General features: G+C 38.9%; 1 protein-coding gene across 1 annotated transcript; it reads right to left on the bottom strand.

Moving 5' to 3' along the window:
* Nucleotides 1-264: 264 nt before the first annotated feature.
* On the bottom strand, nt 265-1200 carry LOC124967986 (olfactory receptor 18-like). Its single transcript, XM_047530401.1, has one exon. The coding sequence runs from the start codon at nt 1099-1101 to the stop codon at nt 265-267; it is 837 nt and encodes a 278-aa protein (XP_047386357.1). The 5' UTR covers nt 1102-1200.
* Nucleotides 1201-13350: the final 12150 nt, after the last annotated feature.

Below are 13350 nucleotides of genomic sequence, written 5' to 3'. Positions count from 1 at the left end.
AGACATTAATTACATTTAAATCAATGTCCAGTCATCAATGACGTCCATCCCAAGAAATTTCTCATCCTTCTAAACTGAAACTTTATGTTCATTTTAAAATTCTCCCATTTCTCCTTCTCCCAAATAACACTACCTCCATTCTACTATGAAACATGATGATAATTAAAGTACACAAAGTACAAATCTAATGTAACACGGAAGACATGATTTACATGTTTACTTTGGCTGTATTTCCAAACTATATTCCAAGATGGAAACCAAAGGTCATGAGACTAAACTGCTGTTGTGGAGTTTCCTCAGGGTTCTTCTAATATCCTTGTTCCTCAGGGTGTAGATGAAGGGATTCAGCATAGGAGTGACCACTGTGTACATCACTGAGGCCACCGCACCCTTTCTGAGAGAAGTTGACACAGCTGATCCAAGGTACACTCCAAAGCCTGTTCCATAAAATAAAAAAACAACTGCCAGGTGGGACCCACAGGTGGAGAAGGCTATGTACTTCCCACCGGAAGATGGGATTCTCAGAATGGAGGAAATAATTTTATAATAAGAGAAAAAGATTCCTGAGATGGGAAGAAGACCAGATATGGTAACCACAAAACACATGACTATATTATTGGTAAAAGCATCAGAACAGGAAAGATTAAGAAGTTGAGAAGGGTCACAGCAGAAATTAGCAATTTCCACATCCTCGAAGTAGGGAAATTGTAATATAATCAAATTGTGCAACAGTGAGTCCAAAAGGCTAACTAACAATGACATCAGCACTAAGGAGACACAGAGGCGAGTATTCAAGATGACTGAGTAATGCAGAGGGTGACAGATGGCCACATACCGGTCATAAGCCATCACAGTCAGAAGCATATCATCCATGCATCCAAAAATGATAAAAAGAGACATTTGTGTCAGGCAGCCCACATAGGAGATGACTCTGCTGTGAGTTTGGATGTTCACAATCATATTTGGAACCATGGAGGAGATGAAACAAATGTCAGTCAATGACAGGTTGGAGAGGAAGAAGTACATGGGGGTGTGGAGGTGGGAGTCAGAGCTGACAGCCAGGAGGATGAGCAGGTTCCCAAGCACTGTGACTAGATACATGAACAGGAACAGTCCAAAGAGGATGGGTTGTAGCTCTGGATCCTCTGAGAATTGTAGGAGATGGAATTCTGAGAGCTGTGTTACATTTTGTGGTTCTTTATTGTTTGGACACATTTGGAGAAATAAAAGACAGTGGGAAACAGAATTAAAGAGTCATCAAAGATTCTGTATATATCTTAAATTAAAGTATTCCCAAGTAAAGCTTCCACACTTGTGTTCCATGACTTTGAGAAACATTTCTGAGTATGATATATCCAGTTTTCCTAGAACTCTTCCATTCTTTGCGTCTGTGTTATTTACCTCTTGTTCACAACTACTTTAGAGACACTTAACTGAGTAATGTTCAATGACCAAGCACATTACACACAAGTTCATGGTCACAGTTAAAAAACAACCTACTTGCTTAAGATAAAATAGAGAATAAGACATATTCTTCTCTATGTAGGAAAAAAATCATTCTAATTGAAAGAAATTTAGACTCTGGAATACATCACATTTATTCAACAACCATGACGTAAGTTCAATTATCTGAGAATATTTATAAACAAAGTGCTAGAAATAATCTTCACACAAAATAAAAGTCAATTGTTTATAATCAAAAAACTTGCCATTTATGTGCTAGCAAATAAATCCACTGTTCAATTTTTCAGATTTCCCTCCTTCAAGAATATACTTGATCAAATATAGTTTATCTTCTAAAGATCATTTAATATGTAAATTCTACCCTAAATGGCCTTACAATCTGTTTAATTGTTTTGCTGGCCGTAATACTTCTTACATCTTAGCAGTTCAGCGTCAGTAAGAGTTTCAAACCCTAGGGTTGAGTCCTCACCTTCTTATGTTAAGTTGGATTTTAACATCAAATCTTCCTGACAAATGGATTGCAATTGTCTCACTTCAGCTACCCAAAGGCAACTCAAGTTTGTTAATTTGCCAATTCGTACTCTGATTCAATTGGGGAAATCTGTAAAAGATAATAGGACACCCCTGAGTGGTTTCCTCATTTGCATAATGGAGGTGAAAATGACATATAAGAAAGCATTAGAAAATATTTTGAATTGCATATATTAGTAATTCTGAGTTTCCTTTATCAACAGGTTTTTTGGTTAGCTTTTTAAAATATCCAGATTCAGTGACCACAAGTCAAAATCAGCACAATCATACTACCTGCATGTGAAGTTCCTCATGCCCGTTTCTTACACTAGAGTTGAGAATCACTGCCCATGTGCATTTCCTGAGACCTCATAAAATTACATAATTTTTATTAAGGTCAAAAATATTCACTACCTATATTAAAATGTAAACATTAATGATACTGTTTTGAAAATAATACCTAAATGTTTTATTGGTGCATAATAATTGTGCAGAATAGTGGGTTTCATTGTGGCATTTCACACATGCACATGATTTGACCACTTTCACTCCCCAATCCTCCCCTTACCCATCTCGCCTCCCCCCTTCCCTTCTACACTGATGGCCTTCCTTCTGTTTTTGTGAGATCCCCTTTTACTCTCTAGCTTCCACACAGAAGAGAAACCATAAAACACTTATCTTTCTAAGTCTGTCTTACTTGGCTTAACATGATACTTTGAAGTTCCATTTAAATTTCCAGAAAATGACACAACTTCATTTTTCTTTTTTTAAAAATTATTTATTTATTTATTTATTTTTTACAGACTGCATTTTGATTCATTGTACACAAATGGGATACATCATTCTGTTTCTATGGTTGTGCACAATGTAGATTCATACCATTCGTGTACTCATACATGTACATGGGGTAGTGATGTCTATCTCTTTCCATCATTTTTCATACCTCCTCCCTCTCATTTCCTTCTACTTCATCTAAAGTTCCTCCATTCTGCTCTCACTTCCCACCCCCACCCCCATTGTATATCATCATCCACTTATCAGGGAAAATATTTGGCCTTTGTTTTTTTTGGGATTGGCTTATTTCACACAGTATTTTTCTTTTTGGTAGAAAAATATCCATTCTGTACTCATACTATATTCAAAAATCATATTTGACACAGATTTTGATGGTTACTTATGAAATTTCAAGTTTTCATATCTCACATGATTACATTTTCTGCCCTCCTGTCCCCCCAAAGCAACTAGTAACAGGAGTTCGGTTAGTGTATTTTCCTGTCCTTGTCTCCATGTCATATTGATTTATGTATCCAGGAACAGCATTTGACAAAACTCCCCAGTGGAACTAAGACCCATTTCTCCTGAAATACACTAGTTTTCACTGACATGTTTATTTATGTCTTTCTATGAAGTACATAGCACAACTTCAAATGCTTTAAGTGACATTCAGAATTACCTGGGAAGGAATATTATGTAATTTTTCATCATTATGACAGTCCTTTCAAATTTCTTATTCTCTTTACATCACACAACTGAGAATTTCTATGCAATATGTGTGTGTGTATTGGATAATGATTGACTTCCAATAATTGAGACATGTATAGTTTTACTATTATCACCCACATTATTCAAATAGAATATTAGTTATTATCAATATATCCTCTCTTGTTAAGATATACCATCAAAATATCCCTGCAGTGGTCCTAATAATAATGTTTCCATGGTATCATTCTAAGGAATTTCATCTCCTTCAGAGTATCCTGCACTGGGAGACAGAAAATGAACATCTTGATTTCACACCATTGACCTGCTATAATCTGCAAAATGGGTATAAATTTTTACACCTCTCTGAGCTTATACTACTTAATGGAAATGGAAAGAATAACACTTATGTCACTTATGAGACATTAGGGAAATTTAGAACCCAATAAATATTGGCCATTGTGTTTAAAGAACTAAAGAACTCAAGTCTTATGAATGTTAATTTATTGATATTAATTGTCAAAAGGTACTCATTCCTGGGATGACTGGAAACTCTATAAACTGTGTTTCACTCCAAGCAATAAGAATTCTCTACCTCCTTCTCTATCTGCATCTTTTTGTCATTCTGTACCCATGAAAATCTCTACCACAGTCTGTGAAAAACTAAATATTACAGATGCTGATAATTGGAATTATAGAACCCATGACATAGACACAAACAAGAGCTATTTTATGTTATCCCCAATTCTATAGGACATTCTTGAAATGAAATGTCACTTGTGTTGAATTCACATTGATTATGGTCATTTTCTGTGAACAAAAGAATGATCTATGGAATATTTATAAGTGATGTTTTTGTGATATCTCCTTTTCAGTGAACAAGGAATAGGTGCTGAGGAATCAGAAATGAGATTTATTCATTTCACACCAGATATATAGCATATACTAACATAATGGCAAAAATAAAATGCTCTACAACAGGTAAAGAAAAAGAGTTGCTTCAAGTCACAGGACATTTTTGTTGAATGATTTGAAGGTTAAAATCATCATTATTAATAATATTGTCTAAATTTTATTTTGCACTTATTTTTATATCCATTTATCCATTCTATATTAATCACATAGAGAGCATGTTTTATCTGTGAAATCCTTACATGGTGAAGTTCTATCAACTATAATCCAATTCAGATGACCATACTGAGTGTCAGAGATACTAAACATTTACCCTACATAACAGAAATAATAAATGGAGGATTGGGAATAGAGCTCATTGGTGGAGCACTTTGCCTTACAAGCATGAGGCCCTAGGTTCAATCCCCAATAGTAATCCAAAGAAAGAGAGAGAGAGAGAGAGAGAGAGAGAGAGAAGAGAGAGAGAGAGAGAAAGAAAGAGAAACAAAGGGGGAGAGAGAGACAACGTGCGTGCACAAGAGGGAAAAGCAAAGGGAGGAAGGAAAGAAAGAAAAGTAAAGTCAACAGAATTCAAAACTATGTTGCCAGTCTCTGGATCTAGAACACGGAAATGTTTGTTTCTCAACCATCAGTTTTAAGGAGAAGCCCAGAGGCATTAACCACAGGTACATCTAAAGTTCATTTTAAGGTCTCCAGACACCTGACTAGGAATGCCAGGAGACAACTTTATTCCTCCATTTGAGATTGAGTGGCAGATTGTAAGAATGATGGAGGATTGTAAGAATGGTGAGGGAAAGAGAGGTCTGTGCTGAATTACAAGTCACTGCTCTGTGAACACTGCCTGTGACCAAAGCTATCCTACCTATAATTCATGCAGCAGGTCCCAATCACAGCTCTCCACTGTGATCTAGCTGGAACCCCCAGGAAGTAAAAGGTATCTCCTGGAGTGAAAGGGAAGTGGACATCAGGTCGAGTTGTCAACAGCACAACTTACCAGGATTCTATTGGCAAGAATGACATAAGTCCTAATCAGATTAACAATGTAGGAGTCTGTATCTGGGGAAAACTATGTTCATGAAATGAAGCAAGGTGCATAGGATGCATAGATCATGATTATCACTTCGGAAGCTCCAAGTATGAGTACGTAATGTTATGGCTACTGTCACCCTCCTCCACATCACCATTGTCTGCATCATAAAGGATTTGGAGTACTCCTGAAACCATTTACAGGGACCAGTTTTAGCTAATATTCATGAGATGTCTATAGAAGGAGAACTGGTGTGGGTGGAAAGCATTACTTTGGATGAGAATTTTGGCACCTTCACCATAACTGACATTGAATTTAAAGTTAACATACCTGATTTTTTTCATATACTCATCCTCCCTGCTGCCAAATGCAATTGTTGTATTTGTCTCAATAATAAAGGAACAATGCTCCCATAGCCAGTCCTTCCTCCATCCCTGACTCCCTCAGCACTTACTTGGTTACACTCTGTGTCTGCTGCATCGTGACCAAGAACTATGAATCCAACACTCCTCCTCTGCCTGGAGCCCAGTGAAGTTTCAGACTCTGTCTTCAGGATTGATATGAATATAGTGACAGGACCTTCCTGGTGCAGGAAATCATGGGAGAGCAGACACAGGCATAGAGTCACTGGACTAGAATCATCATGCTGAAGGCTGGAGACACAAGGTGAATGCTTACCATTATATGCCCCTGAAGCCTCAATGCACAGTGCTCATAATTAGACAAATTGGCCTGTGTTATCCCAACCTCTATGGATTAATAAATGTTAATGGAGAAAGAAGTGTAAGGGAAAAGAATGCCCACCAAAGTTTTTAAACCTTTGTGTACTCTGGAGGATGCTCATGTGTAATAGTCACTTCATTTGTATCTTTTTTTTTTTAAAGAGTCATTTTTACTTATTCTATTTGTGCTGTGCTAAGATACACATAACAAAATTTACCATTTAAAAATACACTCCCTGATGGCAGTAACTTCATTTACATTGTTGTGAAACCATCACTATTATCCATCTCCAGAAATTTTTCATTTTCTCAAATTGAACAGTGCCTACTTTTATAAAGTTCCCATTCCTCCCTCCCACCAACCCTGAAAACCATCTCTCTACTATGTAAGATGATGGAGGTTAAAAACATTAAACTACAAAAATAATAAGACCAAGGAGGCAGGATTTACAGGTATAGATAGATTTGTTGTCTTTCCCAACCAATATTCTAAAAGGAAGCCCCAGGTCCAGAGATTAGCCATTCTGCTGTGGAGACTTCTCAGAAACTTTTCATGTCCCTCTTTCTCAGACTATGGATGAAGGGATTCAGCCTGGGGGTGACTGTAGTGTATATCACCAAGGCCACTTGGACCATTTTTGGAAAATGTGATACAGCTGAAGCAAGGGACACTCCAATTTCTGCTTCATAATGTAAGCAAGCAACTGACAGGTGAGACCCACAGGTGAAGACTTCATACTTACCATCTGGTGTTGGGATTCTCAAAATAGTAAAAACAACTTTATAGTAAGAGAAAATAATACTGAGAAAAGGAGGAAAACCATATACAGCATCAACAAAATATGCGACCATGCTTTTGATAAAGGTTTGAGAAAGACAAGTCAAAGAAATTGAGAAAGATCACAGAATAAATTAGAAATTTCCACATCCTTAAAATAGGATAAGAGTTATAACTTGGAGACTATACAGATGAAATGAAACAGGCTACACAGAATACAAAGCTGAGAGCTTGGCAATTAGGAGGATCTTCATAAAGGCTCATGCTGTCATGGTTGCTGTTGTCATCTATGTGATGATTCATCTGAATTGCCAACTTGATTGGATTAAGAGATGCCTAAGATTAAAAGGCTTTTGGGTGTGTCAGTGAGGGTGTTGCTGCATGGAGGACAATGAACTGAGAGGACCCACCCTTAATGCAGGCAGCACAGTTCAATAAGATTGGGGCCTGGATGAAAAGAAATATGGAAGAATGAGGAAGCAGATGCAAACTCGAAAGACATTCTTCATAGAACCAGAAGAAACAATCATGAAATTAATTCAGAAAAATAAGAGACCCAGAATAGCCAAGGCAACACTTAGCAAGAAGAGTGAAGTAGGAGGCATCACAACACTATACTACGGAGCCATAATAACAAAAATGGCGTACTATTGGCACCAAAATATACAGGTAGACCAATGGTACACACAGAGAGAAGACACAGAGGCAAACCCACATGAATACAGTTATCTCATGCTAGACAATGGTGCCAAAAACATTCACTGGAGAAAAGATAGTCTATTAAACAAATGGCACTGGGAAAATTGGAAATCCATATGTAACAAAATGAAATTAAACCCCTATCTCTTATCCTGCATGAAACTCAACTCAAAGTGGATCAAAGACTTAGGCACTAGAACAGAGAGTCTGTGCCTAATAGAAGAAAAAGTAGGCCCAAATGTTCACCATGTTAGCTTAGGATCTGACTTCCTTAAAAAGCTTGATTCTTCTTGAGAGAGTGCTTTGAATGCTCCTGCAATTGTCTGAGGACATCAAACTCTAGCTCTGTCACTCTTCCAAAGCATACTCTAACTAGCAGCTCTCCAGGGAGTTTCTAGGCCTTCTATCCCAGACTGGGGCTGCATCCTTGATCCCTCTCGTTCTGAGGCCCCAGCTTTGGGACTAAGAAGTACTGAAGGAATCCAGTTCTCCAGCCTGCAGATGGCCATTGCAGAGCTATCCAGCTTCTGATCTAATAAATCCCCTTTTTATAATCTCTTTTTACAATCTCATCATCTCTTGCATGACAATTTTGGATTGCTTAAGAGACAGCTTAGAGAGATGCCTATAGGAGCTAGGACCAGTGTGAGAGGACAGCAGAATTCTGAACAAGAATTCCAGACCATTCCAGAACCAAATTATAAATTTTGTTCTCTGAGATAAAATTTTTCATATTCTCCCATCAATCTGTTCCAGAAAAGCCTGATCCTAACATATTAGGAAGGACCCCAAAGTATGGTAAGACCAAAGAAAGAGATAAAGAATTGCACAGAATAAAATTTATTAGGGGGCTCACTGACAGAAGTGTCAATCAGCTCTAAATCTCAACAGTAAGAAAACAACCTCATAAAAACTTTGTTTGGGGTACAATGAATTAAAATGTGTCTGTAAAAACAAAAAAATATTAAAAAAAAAAAACTTTGGCTGAAGAACTTAAACAGACACCCCATGAGAGAAGATACACAAATGGCAAATAAGTATGTAAAAACATGATCTGCATCAGACAGACTCAGGAAAATGCAATTTCAAACAATGAGATACCAATGTACATCTATTAGAATGGCCCAGATTCGCAACACTGACAATGCCAAATGCTGGCAAGCATGGAACTCCCTCTCTTCCATTGCTGGTGGGGAGGCAAAAAGGGACATCCACTTTGGAAGACAGTTTGGTGATTTCTTATAAATTAAACATATTCTTACCACACGTTTCAACAACTGAACTGTACCACTTAGAATCCACCCAAAGGAGTGGAAAACTTACATGCACCCAAAAAGTTGCACATGAATATTTATGACAGCTGTATTCATAACTGCCCAAATGTGGAAGCAATCGGGATGTCACCAGTAGATGAATGAATAAATAAACAGTGGCAAATCCTGATCCTGGGATATTACTATGCACTAAAAAGAAATCAGCTATCAAGTCATGAAAAGACATGAAGAAAATTTACATGCGTATTGTAGCCAGGCCCAATAGCATATGCTTGTAATCCCAGTGGCTCAGGAGGTTCAAGCAGAAGGATGGTGAGTTTAAAGCTGGCCTCAGTAAAAGTGAGGCACTAAGCAACTCAGTGAGAACCTATCTCTAAATAAAATACAAAATAGGGCTGTGGATGTGGCTCAGTGGTCGAGTGCCCTGAGTTCAATCCCTGGTACTCCAAATAAAAAAATAAATAAATAAATAAATGAATATTACTAAGTAAAAGAAGTCAATCTGAAAATGTTGCATGCTATATGGTTTCAACTCTGTGATTTCCTGCAAAAGATGAAACTAGAGAGAATTTATAGATCAGAGGTTCCCAAAGGGTTAAGGGGCATGAAGGATTAAAAAAGGTAGAACACAGAGGATTTTTAAAGCTATGAAATTACTCTGAAGGATACCATATGTACCAATGGTGGGTACATGTCATAATGCATTGGCCCAAAACCCAAAGAAGATATACCACACAAGTGACCACTCACATATCCTATGGACTCTAGGTGAAGATGATATGTCAGTGTAGGTTCATTTATTGTAACGAATTTACCACTCTGGTGGTGGATGTTCAGAGTGGAAGAGGCTACACAGGGTTATATGGAAATCTCTCTACCTTCCAGTGAATTTTGGTGCAAACCTGAAACTGCTCTAAAAGTAAATAAAGTGAAGAAGGGAAGGAAGGTAGGTATGTAGGTAAGTTTATAGAAAAACAGTCTTTGTAAATAAGTTAAGTCCAAATGAGGTTATTAGGATTACAGTGAGCACTAAATCTAATGACTAGCATTCCTATTAGGAGAGAGATACAGGAACACAGGAAGAAGATGATGGATGCAGAGAATGAGTGATCCATCTATAAACCAAGGAACACCAAGTGCTGCCAGCAACCACCCAAAGCTAGGAAGAGACAGGAAGGGACTTTTTCCCTAGAGCCTTTAGAAAGAATTTAGCCCTGCTGACACTTTGAATTCATACTCCCAGCCTCCAGAAACAAAAGATTAAATTGCTGAACTTCTTAGCTATGAATTTATGGTACTTCATTACAGGGGACCCAAGGAACTGATATAACCCACTTATACAGAATCATTCCTGAACCATGCAAGAAAAGCCCAAATCCTGTCATAGGGACTTTCTAATGCCCTCTTACTAAGATGCCCCATGAGTCTCCATGGGGTGTGCTCTCCCATGACACACTGCAAAATAAACCCCATTTGTTTAACTATAGATGTTCTCCTGGTGGTCTCTGAGTAAAGGGCACTCACAGCAGTAGAATCCTCAAAGGTCTCAGATCACAAACTCTCCCTGTGCCCCAGAGTGACCCCTGAATGTCCACACTGACAACACTTAATACATCTTAAGGCTTTCAACCATAAGAAAAAGAAAAAGGAAGTTTAATGTACTGAGGTTCATTTTCATGATGAAGCCTCCAGACTGTAAGCACCCTGTAGTCTGTGACCACGTCTGTCTTATTTACCAACACACGCCTATTCCTCAGCCCAAATCCTGGACCAAGGTCAACCAGTGAGATAAAATTGTTTTCTAAACCACTATGTGAACTAATGTTGCCAGTCTTACCTAGTGAGGCCAGGTTCTGGAAGGTTTCCAGGATCACATCTCTGTAGAGGCTCCTCTGAGCAAGATCCACAAAGCCCACTCCTGCTGGGTAAAGTCCACAGCCACATCCTCAAAGATCACCAAGTCCTAAAAGATACCACAAATTCTGTTTAGATTGGTACAACTCCTCCAGTGTGTGCAAGAGGATGGGTGAGGCTGATAGCACTGGGGACCTGAGAATCAATTCAAGGAAGATCAGAAGATTCTGAGGTCTCCCAGAATCTATGTTAGGACCCAGTCAGCGGATCTCTTTCCCTTTCCACCCACATATACTTAGTGACTAAATGAATCCTGTATCATAACCTTTATAATCCTAAAACATCAAATTCCTCTCTTTGCAGTTTATAGTAATGAGATCACACAGTCACTCTTACACAGATTTTCCCCACAGTACAAAACACTTCTGATACTGGATGTGTGCCGGATTTAGTAACTGGATATTTTACAATTCAATTAAATAATCACACTGTCTAGCTAACAATAGTATCATACCACAGGTTGGTGACTCAGTCCCACAGAAGGGCCAGTTCAGAAGTCAATCACAAAAAGTATAGTTGTCACCTATACTTCTGATCAAGTAGCTAAAAATCAAGGCTTCCATTAGCCTTCCTTGAGTTTGATTAATCAACTAGGACAGCTCACAGAATTCAAGAGGAGTTTCCTTATATTTATATGTTTATTATAAAGGGTATTACAAAGTACACGGAAATAGTCAGATGAAGGGATGGATAGAGAGCAAGGTGGGTAGGAAGCGGTACAGACTTTCCATGCCTACTGGGGTACCATTCCCCAGGAACCTACACATGTTCTACCATCCAAACCCACTCTTACTGGGATATTATGGAGGCCGCACTAGTAGGTGTAACCGATTCAACAGCTGACCACTGGTGATGAATTTAAACCACAGGTCCTCTCCCACCTCTGGAAATGGGGGTGGGGTGAAAAGTCCCTTCTCTTCAATCACACCTGCCTCTTTCCAGAACAACCATCCTGAGGCTATTTAGGATCTACCAGTCTTATTAGCATGCGAAGTTACTCTTACCACTTCAGGCAGGCCACACGGGTTTCAGGAGTTCTATGCCAAGGACATTGGTCTAAGACCAACCATATACTGACCATCATCACAGATGGTGATCCAGTGCAGTTCTGCAATGGTCCAGAAGAGTCCACGGCACACGATGGAAATGAGAGAAATGCACTAAAATGAAATAATTTCCACACTGACACTGTCAATTTCCTTGTTACAGAAACAATCACTTGCTGTGATGGGCTAACAGATCTGGCTCCAAATGTGATGGGCTGACAGATCTGGCTCCATGAGAATGTTATAGGCCAGGCTCTAAGGGAAATGAATAAACAGACTCCATTTTGCTCTGAAACTCCATGTTATGTAGGAAATAAGCTTCTCCCATGGGAACACCCCGCCTCTGTGTCCATCATCAGTTACTTAGCATGAAGCATGACATGTTTAATAATATACAATGGCAACTCCTATGTAGTAAAAATTGCTCTCCTTTGACTTCTATTGCTCTTAACCAATGTACCATGTAAATGGTAATTGTGTGGATGTTAGCAACCATTCTTTAGTTTGTACCTAGGTAAGGGTCAGTTTGACCCACTTCCCCCTCTGTCGATGATCTCATGATGTTAGTTTGTAATTTCGAATCATAGCAACAGACACTTATGATCGATGTGATTTTTGGTATAAGAACCCCTACAACCCTGTGGTCGGGGATGTTCTCCCAATAGTCATTTTTGGGGCATTGTGTGAGACAGTCAGCCGGCTGGCTTAACAAAGACTCTCAAATTTGGACTTCTCCGTGGTGATCGGTCTGTTCTTAAGTTGTGCCCCATAAGATTGCTACCTGATTTCCATCATAGTGATCATCACAACACGAACAGCACCAATTCTCTCCTGGAGATAGCATCCTGCCACACACTGAGGGAAAAGGCACTTCTCTCATTTTTTTTTTTCCTCACAAACCTGAGAGGCCCAGGACCCTAAACAAGTGCATCTTCCATGCCAGCCCCACAGTTAGCCATATTTTCTTGTATTCTAGGCCAGGACTCAGTAAACTATAGTACAGGAACCCAACTCAGCCTGCCACCTGCCTGTGTAAATGAAGTAGTGGAACATAATAAAGCGTTTGTTTATGTACTCTCTATAGATGATTTTGTATGAAAGTTTCCTTACAACAGAAACTCTATGGCCCTCAAAACCTAAAATACTTTCCAATAAGAAACAGATTGCTAACTTGTGCTCAAAAGCACCTAGGGCACCTAGTTGAATGGAAATATTCTTCTGGAGAATTATTACCTTTGGCTTACCTGTATCACTGCTTTCTGAGGTTTAGCAGCTATTCTTTCTTCTTCCGTGATGTGGAGAAGTTACAGGAAAGGCAATAGTTGACACTGGAATCCAGACTGCCCCACAATCCCCAAGCCCCTGTGCCTGTGCGCTGCAGTACATCAATGTCACAACTCCTCTGAAAACCCAAGCACACACACCCACGATGCCCAAGCAAACACATGAAGGCAAAATAACCTTACCTCTCCCTCAGAGCCAGAAAAGGGTGCTCCTGTCTTTGCTGATCATAGAGATTAAGAGC

The sequence above is a fragment of the Sciurus carolinensis genome, chromosome 17 (genome assembly GCF_902686445.1).
Source record: "Sciurus carolinensis chromosome 17, mSciCar1.2, whole genome shotgun sequence".
Taxonomy (NCBI): domain Eukaryota; kingdom Metazoa; phylum Chordata; class Mammalia; order Rodentia; family Sciuridae; genus Sciurus; species Sciurus carolinensis.
Note: the sequence above shows the minus strand (reverse complement) of the source record. Positions and strands in the feature narration are given on the sequence as shown.

Excerpts from the sequence above, each read along its gene's own strand:
- LOC124967986 (XM_047530401.1), bottom strand. The coding sequence starts at position 1,101 with ATGTATCTAGTCACAGTGCTTGGGAACCTGCTCATCCTCCTGGCTGTC.